General features: G+C 59.7%; 1 protein-coding gene across 1 annotated transcript in view; it reads left to right on the top strand.

Annotated features, from left to right (window-relative positions):
• Positions 1-437: 437 nt before the first annotated feature.
• Positions 438-15,454, top strand: part of LMX1B (LIM homeobox transcription factor 1 beta) — a 67,554-nt gene continuing 52,537 nt past the window's right edge. The window contains exons 1-2 of the mRNA XM_004593564.2: positions 438-696; positions 1,419-1,605. Coding sequence (XP_004593621.1) covers positions 558-696; positions 1,419-1,605 — 326 coding nt within the window. The 5' untranslated portion in view covers positions 438-557. The remainder of the gene's footprint in view (positions 697-1,418; positions 1,606-15,454) is intronic.

Raw genomic sequence — 15,454 nt, 5'->3', positions numbered from 1 at the left:
TCCGCCTCCAGCCCCAGCTCTAAACCGAGCGGCCCGGCGGGCGCACCATGGCACTGGAGTAGCGCGGGGAGCGCGCCCGGAGCCCGCGGCCCGCTGCGCCCCGCCCGGGACCCCGCCGCGCCGCCCGCGCCCCCCGCCCCGCCAGCCCCGCGGGGCGCCCCTCCCCCGCCCGCGCCGCCGCCGCTGCCGCCGCCTCCTCCTCCTCGCGGGACTCGGTCCGCGCCGCCGCCTCTGCCGCTGTCGCCGCCACCGCCACCGCCACCGCCGCGGGGCTCCGGCGCTGACAAGCAGGTGACAGAGGAGCCGCGCGTGGCAGCGAGGGACCCGGAGGGAGAGCACGGCGCGGGTGCCACCGCCCCGGCCCGTCACCGGGGCCCGGGGCCAGCGCGCCGCCGCCACCGCCGCACGCTCGCCGGGGACAGCGGGCGGCCCCGGCCTCAGCCCCAGCCCCGCGGGGGCCGCGCCTCCTCGGCTCCAGGGCCGGCCGGCCGGCCGGACGGGCGGGCGGGCGAGCAAAGCAGCCTGGCCGGCGTGGTCTGCAGCGCGCCCCGCGTCCCATGGATATAGCAACAGGTCCCGAGTCGCTGGAGAGGTGCTTCCCTCGCGGGCAGACGGACTGCGCCAAGATGCTGGACGGCATCAAGATGGAAGAGCACGCGCTGCGCCCCGGACCTGCCACCCTGGGGGTGCTGCTCGGTGAGTGCGGGGGGTCGCGAGCCTGAGGGGACACGGGTGTTGGCGGATGAAGAAGATGGGCTTGCCAGAGGACCTGTGGGGTGGGCTCATAGGCGGGAGGTTCTTGGAGGGATGGCTGGAGAGGAGGCGACCGGAGTCCGGTTGCAGGTGTGCGGGGGACATCCCCCTGTGCGCGAGCAGTTAGGACAGGCTGTGGCCACCCTCTGCCAGCCGCTGCGGGGTCGAGGGTTCTGGAACGATCCCTCCGACCCGGGTAGCCTACAGCTGGCAAAGGGTGATGGGGAACCAAGCTGCTACCTGGATGAACCTCGGAGAGATGCCAGGTCACCTGCCGAGGGGGAGCCTCTGGCAGAAGGTCCCACGGGCCACCCACACCACGGGTTGGTAGGGGGACACTGAGGGCACGGAGCAGAGGACCGCGATGGTGGGGCGTGTCCGCCAACAAGCGCCGCAGCCTCCCCTCGCCTGCCCGGGTCGCAGCCCGCAAACCCTCAATGCTCCTGGCCCTTGACGTTAGCGCCCAGCGAGATCTCTCCGGAGCAAGGGCGAGCGCAGCGTCCAGCCACAGGCTCTCGGCGCTTGGACGAGCTGGTTAGGACCGTAGCCGGCCTCTGGCGCTCCTGGGACGCCCTCGCCCTCGGGGCTGGGACTCGGGGCGCCGCGGGAACCGGACGCTGAATCGCGCGGCGCTGACGGGCGGGCTCTCGCCCTGTGCGCTGCAGGCTCGGACTGCCCGCATCCCGCCGTGTGCGAGGGCTGCCAGAGGCCCATCTCCGACCGCTTCCTAATGCGAGTCAACGAATCGTCCTGGCACGAGGAGTGTCTGCAGTGCGCGGCGTGTCAGCAAGCCCTCACCACCAGCTGCTACTTCCGGGATCGGAAACTCTACTGCAAACAAGACTACCAACAGTAAGCGCCTCTCACCCTCCTCCTTCCCCGCCGCTGCCTCCTCCGCCGCCTCCACCACTACCACCGCCTGCCCACGCTGTGGCGGCTAGGGGCTCTGCGCGCCGCTAGGCCCGGCTGCTCCAAGGGCTGCGCAGGCTGGGCCGGCCTGGTGGACCCGGAAACCCATGCAGGGCCGCTGAGTTGGGGTGCAACTGGAAGGCCTGTGGCTGACAGGAGGCCTGACTTAGGGAGCCTTTTAGAAGAAGCTGGTGCTTAAGGGCGTAGATGTGGGCAGTCGGAGGCAGGGCTCCCTCCTACCAGGCGGTCAGCTGCATTTAAATCCCTGGTGGAGAGAAAGGGCAGTCCAGCTTCCTCAGATCGTCCCATGCGGGAATTTTGCGCTTCCCTGCGTATTTAGCTGGAGAAGCGGTGTCGGAAGAGGAAAAGGAACGCTTGAAGAAGGGAGTGGTCCGCGTTCCCTCCCCCGGAAGGCCTCCTTTCTCGGCTGGCCGTGGCTCACGGGGAAGCGCCTGCTCTGCCCTGCTATAGCTCACGCCTTCCCGGTCGAGGCCAGGGACCAAGAGTTGATCCCAGCACGCTGCTGACCTTCATTTTTAAGCCGAGATCCTAGCTGTTGTGTGGCCAGGGGCCTGCGACAGATCAGAGGTAATGCTGGCCTTTTGTTTTGTGTGCCGGGGCTCTGGGAGAGTTTGGTGTCTAGGGCTGAGTGGCTAGGGTACCCACTGGCTTTGCCCAGTGACTGGTTGCAAATGCAGGGCCCACACTGAGTTTCAGATCCTACCCTCAGAGGTTCTACTCACACTCTGCCCATCTGGGGGCACGGCAGGAGCTGCCTTTTGCACCTTGTTCTTCCTGCTTGCTTGATGGCGATTCTGCAGGCACCAATTGGGGTCCGTGCAAAAGCTTAACTCTTTGGCAGGTTCCAGAGTCCTAGCCATGGGCCTCTTGCTTTGTGGGAAGCACCCCAGACTTGGGCACCCTGCTACTGATTTGGGCTGCTGCTACGCCCTGCACTCATTTGCTAATTTGGAGAGAAGCTGAGGCTGTGGGCCTCAGCCAGGCTAGGAAGCAGCACCCTTCAAATGGGAAAGGTCGTTTGTTGTGGGAAGTGCTTGAAGACTTAGCTCCTACATAGGGAGCAGCTTGCTGAGGTTCACCACGCCCCATGCCCCTCGCCCCTCGCCTAGCCCTGCTTTACCTGAGCTGGGCTCCTGTCCATTAGTGTCGCCCACTATGGACCAGTCACCACCAGTTTCAAGAACTCAACATGTGGGGGCCAGTGGGCTGGGAAGTCTGTGTGATGGAGAAATGTTTAAAACACGTTGAAAAGGCTCCATCCAAACCTGTCGTAGAAGCCCCATATTCTTTATAGAGCTGCTGGTTCCCCAGATTTTGAACCCTAAGGTCCCCTGGTTGAGCTGGATGTCGCAGTACAGAATATTGATGGTGGCTGCATTGGTGTGCGGTGTGCGAGGCGATCATGTTTTAAAAAGGAAAGGAGAAGATGGCTGCGAGCCTGGAGTTAGGGGCTGTTCCCATCCAGTACTGGGATGCTGGGATACATTTTGGTACCGATTTTGGACCCTGAGTCCCAGTCTGGGGCCTGCCAGGCTGGAGCCTCTAGGGGGGCATCATTCTCTTAGCTCTCAGTGTTCGGCTCCTCCTCCCCGTCCCCTCTTTTCTTCCAATAATACCAATTAGGTATCTGGGGTTGAGGTCTAGCAGTTGAGCTGGGGTGGGCAGGGTGGCTTCCAGGCTTGGTTGTTATCGAGACAATTCTGCGGATCTTGAATCTCTGGTCGGCTGCATGAACACCACGGCCGGCAAGGTCCAAGAAGTGGGTGGGAGCTTTTTGGGAACACTGTTCTTTGCACCGTGAAAATATCTTTTTTTATTCACGATTCCTTTTTTCCCTCCTTTGTGAAGCGCAAATACATATTTATTTCATCTGTGCGCAAATGCTTTTCAGACAAGAATCCAGGCAAGTGGGCGCAGAAACGTGCCTTCTCCATTTTGCCAAGTCTCAGCGTCAGCGGTCCGGGGGAAATTCACAGCTCCCCACCCCCAGCCTTCCTCCCTGCCCCCCACCCCGTAACTTTTGAAGACCCGTGTCCTTTGCCAGTAAGGAGCTGCAGCGTTCTGTCCTAACAAAGCAGTTGCCATTTTTAGTAAACATCGGCTCTCCCTCCTTTCGATTTGTTCCCCAAGATCCCGGGCACCCAGACATGCAAAGTTATTTTACGCACCACAGGGGGGATTAGTGGCGTCCTGCTGGACGAGCAAAGCCGAGCACCAGCCGGCGGCAGCAGCATTTCTGCCGGACCCAGGGCAACCTCAGCCCCTTTGGAAGCCGAGAGGAAGCACAAAACCTCCACACCTCTTTCTGTCCGCTGCAGAATCTTGAGGGGGAAAAAAAGGTCCCCCCTCCCAGTGTCCTTTTTTTTTTTTTCCTCCTAGATGGCTTGGCCAGGGAGAATTATGTAACACTCCGTTCTAGCCCGTTGCCCGTCTCTCGCGCTCGCGCCTGGAAGTGTTTGTGTCCCAAGGAGGTGGCCAATTCCTAGAGGCTCTGGAAGAGGGAAGAGTCCAAAAATCTGTCACAAAATGGAGTCTAATCACTTGTACGACAGCTCCCAGGTCTGACGGCCGGAGACGCATCTGTGTCTGTCGCTGTACAAGCAACAGCCTTTGTGTGGGTTCCTGCCAGGGCGCCTGGTGGGCAGCAGTGTCTGAAGCTCGATGCAGCCACCACCGCGGAGCCTGTCCAGGTGGGATGCGCCCACCTCAGCAGAAGCAGGGCCGTCCGGGCATTGGTGGAGCTTCACAAAAAGCCCTCTGAGTCCCAGCGATGATTTTCTTGTTTTAGTTTCCCCCAGCTGGCTGCAGTGTGCTTCCCCGCACATTCCTTTCCTCTAAAGTGTTTATGCCAGGAAAGGGCCCTGCTCTCCCCAGCATCGGGAGCCTGCTGGCCGCCGTGGTCCAGGTGGGGAGCAAAGCCAGGCGGCAACCTTCTCTGGCCACCATTCCTGGCAATCCAGCCAGCCCAGTGGCAGCAGGGTGCCACCCCTCAGCAGTCCACCTTGTCCCAAGCAGCACACCCCACTGGCCCCGTGCAAGGCTGTAATCACCCTGCCACCACCCTCAGGCCTGTACTGGCAACCTTCAGAGGAGGAGGAACTGGAGCTTTGCTAGACGGAAAGGTCTGGGGTCCCTTCCCGGGGCACTGAAAGGCACACTCTGCCAGCCCACGTCTGGGGACTCTTCGGCCGCTTCCAAGGTTCCTCTCCCCCAGCTGTCTCGGGGACCCACAGAGGCTGTCCCTGCTGCTGAGCAAGGCAAAAGCAGTGCTCTTCCCCGGCCACCCCTTCCTCCCCAGAGCTAGGGTGACCCAGATTCTGCTCAACTGGGAGAAGCCCACTGCCGAGGTCTCAGGTGTAGTTGTGTCATTGGTGGCTCTCAACTCCCTCTATCCCTGTGCCTTGGGGCCTGGCTTTGGGACCACACAGCCCTGGCACCCCCAGCTCATCCCATTCTGTTCAAGGAGAGCCTGTCCACCTGTGAAGACTGGCGATGGGGGAGGGCTGGTGGGAGCACTCAGAGGGCTCCGAATAAGGTGCCCCGTAGGGCATGGCATCCTGCCTGGAGTATTGCTAAAATGTTCTGGAAGTTGTCGTTGTCACCACGAGCATGGCAGGAAAGACCTGATGTCCTGCGCACGCACCATGCTGCCCATAGGTCCTGTCCCAAGGAGCGGCTGCCCTGCTGGGCTTGCCACAAGCCTGTTCTGTGGCAGGAGCTAAAGGCACACTTGCCCCTGAGCCAGACCTGGGCTCACCTCCCTCCACTCTGTACCCTGGGTTCCCCCATCAGCACACCAGAGGCAAGGCTGCCACCTAGCCGGCTACACCCCAGGGCACCTGGTAGAGCCTTAGAGGGTGCCTCTGTCTGGGGCGGGGTGGGGTTGGGTCCCTTCTCTCCCCCTGCTCATGAAGAGGAGGCAGGTGACCTTCTCAGGGCATGGCAGGGCATAGGTGCCTGGAGTGCTTTGTGCAGGCAGCAGGGAGAGCCCAGCCTGCTGGACCATTGCTCCTCAGCACCGGTCCTACGCGGCAGGGGTTTTTGAACAGCTTGGGAAAGCATTCTCAGTAATGCAGATTTATATTTGAAGAACCCAGAGTGCTGGCTTTTGTGATTCGAATGACAGGGTGAGATTAGGAAGAAGTGTGTGTGTGCGCCACTTGGAGGAGGAGGAGGGGGAGGGAGCAGCTTCGGTAGGAATGCTCACAGGAGGTGGGAGGGGGCCCCTCCCGCTCAGACTTTGTGGCCTGGTGAAGTTTTCGCCTGCAGTGGGCTCCAAGTGTTTAGCCAAAGAGCTGCCTTCCTCCCGTGGCTCTGTGGTTTGTTTGTTTGTTTGTTTTTTAAGAGAGAAAGAAGGAAAAAAATATAGTAAAAAGCCCTGCTTTGGCACCACTTAGGCAGAAGGATGGAGGATGCTCCCAGTGACATGAGTTATAACTTACAATTTACTGGCCACCACTGTGAAGCCCGGGCTCAGGAATAGAGACAAGAGCTGGATGATCCACTCATCCAGGGAATCGCGTTGCCGTCGTCATCCCGGTGCCAGCAGACCAGAGCCCTTGGCTTTCTGGCTGACCCAGCCGGAAGTTCCCGCAGCGCTCTCCAACCCCGGGATCCTGTGCTGATGGCAACAAAGAGCAAAAATCAAAATGATAGGTCTTTTCTCCCAGCTGCCGCAGTCAGAAGTGGGGAGGTGGCGAGAAGGACAGGGTAAAGGCGGAGCCCGTGTGCGCACAAGTTGATTCCTAAAGGCCAGGGAAGTGGAGTGGCAGGCACTGGATCCCCCCTTCACGTCCTAAATGTGCCCTGTCGTTGAATGCCAAAAGCAACACGATTTGGTTCCTCAGTGGCCTATAGGGGTTTCTTTCTGTCTGTCTCTCTCTGTCTCTGTGTGTCTCTCTCTCTCCTGTCTCCTCCCTCCTCTCTCCCCTCTCTCTTTTTCCCTCTTTCTGTCCTCTCTCTCTCTCCTTCCCTCCCTTCTTTTTTTTGGGGGGGGTGTAGTAAATGTTTATTTGTGAATAATATACTTGAAACAGCCCAGCCTTGACCTCACATCTCCTGGAGCATCCATCTTCCCTCAGAAAAAAATGTTTCAAAGTGTGTGTAATTTTGGGGGGAAGGTGTAACTGACGGGGCAGTGAAGGGCCGTGTTTGCTTTAACTACTGCTGCGGGCGACGGATAGAAGGGGCCACTGTGCGGCTTTCTTGGGTTTCAGGCCTGGCTGACAGCCCTTCCTGAATGCCCTTCCCTTGGCCTACCCAGGCCCTACAGACACAGTCCTGGGGGTGGGGTGGGGCCTCCTTTGTTATTCCCAGGGCAAGATGGGGTCCCTGGGATCCTGAACTGTCCAGCTTCTAGACTGGCAGTCATCGGAGCTGCCTCACTGACCTGGGGGTCCTGACAGGCGGGTGGGGGTGTCTGGGGATATCAGCAGCTGTGGGCACATTTAGAAAGTGAGGATGGAGTGGGGGCTTTGTCTCATCCCCGCCCCAGCTTGGAGAAGCACCTGGCTGACCCTGGTGCTAGCTGGGTAAACTTAGGGAGTTGGGGGAAACTAGGTTCCTACAGCCCAGTTCCAGAAGAAACAAAGTTGTTTGCTTCCTGACTTCCAGCAGGGGTAGAGTTCCCAGGGCCGTTCAGAGCGCCAGAGATGCCCACTGCAGCTGGCTGGAGTGAATGAGCAGGCCACGGGGGAGGGACTCTGCGTGAAGGGTCCCTCCCCCAACCCCCGCTGGGCTGGGACCAGCTGGGTGTGACTACTCCCTGGGGACTAGGGATATGGGGGGTGGGGCAGGCCTGAATGGTGACAAGCAGCCAGGTGCTCCAGGGCCACCTCCTCCAGGGGAAGGAATCCCGGGAAAAGGCACTTTTTCTCAGGGCATTTGGCCGTTGGTGACCGGAATGGAGCAGGCCAAGGACCTTGAGGGAGGGAAGGGTTGGCTCTCCCCAGCCTCAGCTTTTCTCTCCCATGAAATGGGGGTGACTATTCCAGCATCCCTGCGTTGCTCTGAGGATTCACTAGCCGGACCCCAGAATGGCAGGCTGCTCAGCCAGCGGGCTGTCTCCCTCTCTGCTGGGAAGGGAGCCTACTGCGGCCCCACAGGAATGCATTGTCTGCCCTGTGTGGGAGGCCCAGGAAGTGCAGCCTCCTGAAGCAGGCCTTGACCATCCTTCTGCTCCCCTACCCAGGTTTGGGGGGTCCTGAGAAGCAAACCAAGGGCAGGTCTGCCTGCTGCCCAGGTCAGACAGGGCTCCTGGGGAGGCATGGTGGTGGGGCACGGGATGTGTGGAGGGGGAGCAGGCGGCAGAGTCTTGCCCAGCCCGACTGCATCTTGGAGGAAAGGGCAGGAGCCTCTGTCCCGCCCCCCCCATGAAGGTCACTGACTTGATTAGCCTGGGAGGTTCATCTACTCTCCCCAGACCAAGCTCCTTGGGAGCTCTACTCCGTAGCGCCCAAAAGCATGATGGGCTCCCAGTGCGGCCTGCCCCTGCTCCACTCTGCAATTGTGGGATGCCCCCCAGGCACCCAGCCTGGAGGAGGTGGAGGGGGGTCAGTGCCCTTCCCTCACGGAATGCCCCCTGCCCAGAGGAGGAGAGAAGGGGTCGGAAGAACTGTTTGCCTTCCCCGCCAGGGAATACAGACATATAAGACATACGGGTGGGTCGGCTTCCGACGGCCTCCGAGACCCAGCTCTCCGCGCGGCGGCGCCTGCTCCTCTGTGTGATTTCCAGTCCCGGGAGTTGAGGCAGCACTGAACCCGGGCGCTGGGCCTCCTCGCCGGGCCCGCGGGCGCACCAGTGGCGGTTGATGAATTTCGGTGTCACCAGGGGTTTAGCCCGGATTTGGGAACCGCGCGCTCTAATACGCGCACACGGTCCTGCCCTTTCCAAAGCATAGCCCTTTTCACCCAGTTGCTGATTTATGAAGGAATCCGATCTCGGGCCAGGCTGGGCTGGGCTGGGCTGGGCTGGAGCCGGGATGGGCTGGAGCTGGGAGCCCGGACCCCACAGCAGCCTCCGCTCTTTTGGGAGCCCCGGCAGCTCGGCCCCTCTCCCTGGGTGTGGCTTGGGGTGCCCTAATCAGTGGAAGGTTTCCCTGGCCCGGGGCTTTGCCCCCCCCACAGAAGGCAGGCAAGCAGAGCCAGGGTGGGCAGTGGAAAGCTCCTCTCGGGGAGTCCTGCCACCGACCCCCCTCCAGCAGCCCCGAAAACAGTGAGTTCAAGAGATCTGTTTATTGAGGGAACAGAAAAATCAAAGGAAAGAAAGGGGCCTGAGAGAGTGCGGTGCCTTGCTCTCTGTGCCCCAGACCCCAGACCCCAGGCCACTGGCTCGGGAGAGGCCAGCCCCCTCCCTCCTGCATGCGCCCCAGCCCGCCCGGGAAACGGGAGTAAGGGGACCGGACCGGCAGGAGAGGGTTTTCTTCTATTTTTTCCCCTCCCAGATTGGGTTTGCAAGGGGGGAGATGTGGTTGTATCAATCCACAAATATTTACTCTTAACAAACTTGTATCTGTGGAGATTTCGAACAAAGACAGTTTAGGGGGATTACAAAAACCCTAAACCCCGTTTTTCTCCCGGACTTGATACTTTAAATGCCAATTACAGCCGAGCCATATCCAACAGCAACCAGGGGGGAAAGGCAGGCAGGGTCCGAGGAGGCGAGTCCAGCCATTAAATGTAACTTTTCATTATGAAAAGGATTTCGGCGGTTTTATCTTCTAATAAGATTATGTCACGGACACAAGTACCTAGGATGATGCTGAGTGACAGGGCTCTGTCGTTTAATCAGCGGCTGCTCCGCTCGACCCGCAGAGCCCTTTGTCCGGCCGAGTGAACGACGGAAACTTGCCGTCCTAATCCCCTTATTCATGTCAAGCAGAGAAAGAAGCAGAGCACCTTACAACCGTGTCCCCTCCACCCCTTCCAAGGGCAGGGTGGCTGCAGCGGAAGGAAGGAGGGGGCCGCACGCCTGTATCCCCAAGGCCCTGACCTCTGACTTTTCGGAGTGGGCCCTGGTCTCTGGAGCCAGAAAGGGGAGCAGCCTCGATTGGCAACACCTGTAAAATGGGGCAAGGAGCCAAGGAGACAGGGGCTGGGGATGGGGGGCATTTGGCCTCCACCACAGAGCAGAGTTCCCCCCACCCTCCCACTGGGTTTTCTTCCCCCCCGGGAAAGGTAGCGTTTGGGACGATCCCCTGCCACCCCTATTCAAGTGAGATTCGCCCGGCTGGGGTCCAACTCGGGGCAGATTTCGTTGGCTCCCTGGGACTCGAGTCTCGGCCTCCCGGGGCCAGCCCTTCCCCAGAGCTTGGCCCTTTTCTTCAGAGGGCGAATTCCTTTGTTCGACCCCCGCGGAAACCCGCTTCTCCGCCGGCCCGTGGCGCCTTTCTTCTTGCCGTTGCCGCCGCCACCGCCTGCGTCCCACCGTTTGCAGGTCTGTCCTTCCTCTGCAGGCTGGCCCTTTCCACATCGCCCAAGGCCAGGCTGCCTGCTGGCACAACCACAAACCCAGCCTGTAAGGCTGGCATGGGGTCGGGGACGGGCGAGGGGGAGGCAGTGCACACACTTTAGCAGCAGGTAGCAGCTGACCAGTGTCCAACGGTTTCGGGTCCTGCACCAACTAAAAAAAAAAAAAAAAGTAATGAAAACACAACAACAAAATCAAAACCAACACTTAGCAAAGGAAGCCGGGGAGTCCTAGGGTCTTTCCTTCACACTCTTTTGGGCGGGCCCCCAAAGAGTCCAGGGCGCTGGAGCTCTGGAGGCGGGGCTTCGGAGGAATCCGTCTGCCGCGTACCTGGCTCTGCAGTCTCGCAGGGCTCCTGGGCTGTGCTCCAAGGACCCCCGTGGGCCCTGGCAGCGCTTGCTCGGGGACGCCTGGCTGCACACACGGTCTCCTCCCGCCTGGGGCCCCGGGTAGGATCGGTCTGAGAGCCCCGTGTCACCTCGTAAAAGCAACAGGCAAAAGCTGTTTTATGGAGAAGAAGGGGCAGGAAGTGATGCTCCCATCGCCGACTGCCCATTGTCCCCTGCCCTGATCCAGGCAGGGGACCTGCCCAGGAGGACAGGGTAGGGCCATTAAACTGGCAATAGATCGGGGCAGGCGGGATCCAGGAGGAGCCCGCGGCTCATCCGGCATCCCCGGCTCAGCCGATGAACCCCAGTCCTTCCTCATAAGCCCAGGCTGGGGGCGAGGGAGGTGGTTAGACTTTTTTTTTTCCTCCAAACACTTGATACCAACTTTGTTTTCTTGGCAAGAAAAATAAGCCTTGTTGGGGGGGGGGGGTTGTTCGTCGAGGAGTGAAGGAAGGAATAGGCTGGCGGCCGGCAAACTTTGCGGATTAGGTTTCAGAGCCTCCACCCCACCCCCAGCCCGGCGGCGGTGATTTGTGTGCGGGGGTCTGTGACCCCGCGAGCATCAAACGGCCCGCGGGAACCGGCCGAGTTCAGAGGGACAGTGGGCAGAGGGGCGGCCTAAGACAACGCAGATGGTTCCTATCAGCCGGGCTGGCCGCACCCTGCGCCCGCAGAGCCCGCCTGGCGGCCCGGCTCCTCTGCCTGGGACGACGGAGGGCCTGGAGTCTTCCGGGGAGAGCGCACGTCCCGCGGCCTCAGGGATCCACGGGTTGCGGGATAGAGGGGCTACTCCATCTGGTCCCGACCCTGTCCAGCTCAGGAGGAGCCTAACACCCCCTGTCTGCCCAGGACAGCCTTTGAGCAGGGACTGGGCAGGAAGTGAGAGCCTTCAGCCTCTTAGCCCACCCTGCCCTGCAGGCAGCTGGGGCCGGCTCGCGTCATCAGGCCCCTCCCCCAGGGGTCCTTATTGGCCTTTTTACCCAGGAAGGTGCCCTGACCCCTGCCTGCCCACTACCCACTCTGCCACATTTGCTTGGCCTATCCTGGCAGAATGTCTCCCCACCCCACCCCAGCCTGCTGCAGAGGGTCCTCTGTCTCCACCAGCCCCAGGGGAAAGCTGGCCCTTTTACCTGGGCCCACCGCCTTGCTTTGGGGGTCTGTGCTGTCAGGCTGGGTGGAGCTCTTGGCTCTAGTCTGCCCAGAGCTGATGGCCTAGGGCCCAGCTTTCCTACAGCTTCCTAGGGTCCTGACCACAGCAGGCTGGCTGCCAGGCCACACCTGTGGGTGCTCTGGGCAGCTTTAGAATGTTCCAGCTGGAAAGCTCTTGCAGGTTCTTTGAGAGAAGGAAAGACTGAGGTCCAGGTGTAGCCAGGGACCTGTAAGAGGGCGGAGGCCAAAACCCCCTCTGCTGGCTGCCTGGCATCTCCACGGGTGGTGGTGGTTTTTCCCCAGAAATTTCTCTCAGACTGTGAGTTTGGCACTGACTGGCTCGCTGTCTCCTGCCTGGGCTGAGGTCTTAGGGAAAGAAGGTTCTTGGAGTGTGGCTTGTCACGGGAGGAACCGGCGGGCCTTGGTGGTGAAGTGATGTGGGTCAGGGAATGTCTCCCTCCAGGTCAGGACAGCAAGAGGCAGGCAGCAGGTGAACCCAGGGATGGCCACATGCCACTGTCCCTCCATCCTTCCTGTCTCGGATCGGTACCCTGGGCTTGGCCTTGCCCTTCTCCAAGTGGGTCACTGGGAGGCCAGCAGCATGGCCAGGGCCGTGAAGGGACCTCTGGAGGCTGCTGTGTCTCCCAGGGTCCCTGCCCCGGGGGGAGCAGCCGGCTGGGTCATCTGGGCACAGGAGACACATCTGTCCTCCACATGTCGGCGGCCGAGCTGAGGACATGTGGTTTGGGATGTGTTATCTTAATGATATTTATTAGCCAATCTTGAGAAAAGAAAAGAGTCCGATATTGTAATGACTCGACAGAGTTTCCCAAATGTACGCGGAGACAGATGGGGAGAGGCCGCCAGCCCCAGCCAGGTTTCTTCTGGGCTGGGGTGGCGGCTCTGGCAAAGTTCTTTGGGTCGCTGGAATCCCGATGCTGTGAAACAACACTTTCCGCTTTCATTTCCCGAAGCAGAGATCTGAAGTACAATCCGTTACTCCGCCTTGACTGATGGTTGTTTTGTTGGAGTATGGTTCTAATCCTTATTAACATTCTCTAAAGTCACCCATGAAATATGGCTTTTACACCACACTCTTTGGCATATGTTTTTCTTTTCCAGGATATTTTTCAGCCTATCTCCCAGCCTCACTGCTGTTCTTTTTTTTTTTTTTTTTTTTCTTTCTTTTTTGGCCATAGGTCTAAAGTTGCCAGTCCAAGCTGAGCGAGCATGGCCAATGGAGCGGGTGTGGGCAGGGGGCAGTTGACACATCTCTGCTCCCGACGCGAATTGCTTCTGATGATTGAGTTCTGAATGTTTTCCTTCGTTGTGTTTTTTATTAAAAACGCCAGCATATTTATGCTTGATAGTGTCTTCAATTAGGATAAAAAAAAGAAGTGGCACTGGAGGGGGGGAGTCCCCTTTCTATAGCAGTATGTAAAGAAAGTACTTGTTATAACCGCAAAATTGCCATCCAAAGCTGGTTCGAGTCAAGGCAGCCCTGCTTGGACAAACCCAGCAGGCTGCATGCTTCCCCCCCCCCCCCCCCCTTAGCGTTCCAGCTGCCTGGGAAACAGACCAGAGAGGAAGCGCACAGAAGCCTCCTCCGATCTGCAGGGTCCTTGGGCACCACACAAGAGCCTAATGCTTCCCAAGTTTGTAAGCTGCAGAAAGAGGCTCGGCTGCATGGGATTTTCTGGAGCACACCGCAGCCACGGCCGGCTGCAGAAACCATCCCAGCTGCTGCCCGGGCGGCTCTAGAATTCAATGCATGATAGTTGCTGTTTCGTCCTCAGGAAATGAGGCACAGAGACACCCAGTCATTGGCCCAAGGTCACACAGCAAGGAGGAGGGGGAACCAGGAGCTGGAGTCCCCGAATCAGGCGTTTTGCTGGGCCTGGGGTCCTCCTGGCAGCTCTTGTTGCTGCTTCTCACCGTCCTGCGGACAGGTCATCTGAATTTTGTTTTCCGTCCTGCCTCAAGGTCATATAGCTTCAGAAGGTGGTGAGCAGACCGCCAGTCCAAGTTTAGTGTTGTGGCTAAGCATGGGGCTGAGCCACATTTCGATGGGTCTTGAGGAAGGTTCCAGAAAGCACCAGGTTTCCAGGTGACAGCCCTGGAATTCAGAGAGGTGGAGCCACACCCCTTGGATTGCACAGCCACTGAGGGGCTGCATGGCACAGAGCCAGCCTGGGTGGGTGCCACGACCTGCTCTCATGACCAGTGTTCAGCCTCAGGGAACCTGAGCTTCTGGGTGGGTCTCCCCTGGGCTGGGCACCTCTCCTGGCAGCAGGTAAGGGCAGGGATGGGCCAGGTAGATGTGTGGCTGCATCCCCTCTGAGACCCATTTTGCAGATGAGGAAATCAAAGCCCAGGGCACAGAAGTGCTCTTCTTAGGTGGTGCAGCTGGTAAACCGGGCTGCTGGCTCTGGGGTGCTGCTTGTCCAGGGAGATTGAATCATCCTCCTCAATCATCAGCCTTGGCGGCAGCACTGCCCTAAAAAATTTGCAGACACGTGGTGAGAGCAGGGAAGGGTGGAGAAGAAGGCTGATTTTCTCAGGCTCGCACAGCAACATCCGCCCTCCTGCACGGGATGGCAGAGGCCAAGGAGGGCAGGGAAGCAGGCCCAGCCTGCATCCAGGGGCTCGGCCAAGCCCTCCCAGGGCCACCTGTACCCCTGCGGTGCCTTCCTGGCTCCGGACTGCCGGGGCAGCCACTGGGCAGGCGCTGTCTGCCCTTTGAAGGGACTGCCGCCTGAGTGTGTCACTTTGAACTGCAAAGGGGCCTGTGGTGAGGGCTTGGCCTCCCCCTAGGAGCTCCCCTCCGCCACCCGCCCACCCCTCCAGATCTTGTTCCAGTCCGCAGGCTTGGAGCCGGAGGGGCGGGCAAGGCAGCAGCCCCCCTGTGGCATGTTAGTCTGATAAGTGAGCAGCGACAGACCCCTGGAGGTGGCCAGGACAGGCCGCCCACAGCTCAGACTGTCCCACGTGCTGGCCAGTCACCCGCAGACAGGCCCTTGCTGCTGCACGGCACATATTTAAATTAGAACAGCAGTGGTGGTAGCAATGATGATGATAATCTGTGAAAGGAAATGTCTTACTTGGCAGCCAGGGAGCATCAGGGACCCATCCTGGGCTTGATGGGGTGAACTCTGCTGGCACAGGTGAGTATGTGCTAGATAAGAGGCCAGGAACCAGGTGGGGGCCTTCCCAGCCAGGTGCTCTCTAAAGTGAGCCAGGAGGAGGTGGGCCCACCCCATGCTGACCTCAGGGAGCTCCCAGGATCCAGGGGTGGGGTGCAGGCAGAGGAGTCTCCCATCATGCCTGCACCCAGGGGGGTGGAGTACAGGCAGACTCCCCCAGCATAGAGTCATGCCAGCATAGCCCCTATGCCTGCAGGCGTGGGTTTGATGGCTCCAGACCCCATTGCTTGGGAGACCAAGAACTTCAGTTAGATTTCTCATAGCACTTCAGAGCCTCCGAGGTGGTGTCTGCCCTCTGCTGCCTCCTGGCTGTGTGACCTTGAGTTCAGTGCTTTGCCTCTCTGTGCCTGTTGAGGGATGAGATCAAAAGGAGCAGGCATCTGTGGCTCAGCCATGGCAGTTGTGGCTCCAGCAGGCTGTGTGATGGAGGTGCCTATGGTCCTTTGGGTAAGACCCCAGCAGGTGTCTGGTTTGGGTCCTAGGCCCTGTCTAGAACAGGACATAGGTGGTGTTTTCGCTGGGACAGAAAGCACAGGAAATAGGGCAAGAGCTAGACTAGGCTA

This window comes from Ochotona princeps, chromosome 14 (assembly GCF_030435755.1).
Source record: "Ochotona princeps isolate mOchPri1 chromosome 14, mOchPri1.hap1, whole genome shotgun sequence".
Lineage (NCBI taxonomy): Eukaryota > Metazoa > Chordata > Mammalia > Lagomorpha > Ochotonidae > Ochotona > Ochotona princeps.
Note: the sequence above shows the minus strand (reverse complement) of the source record. Positions and strands in the feature narration are given on the sequence as shown.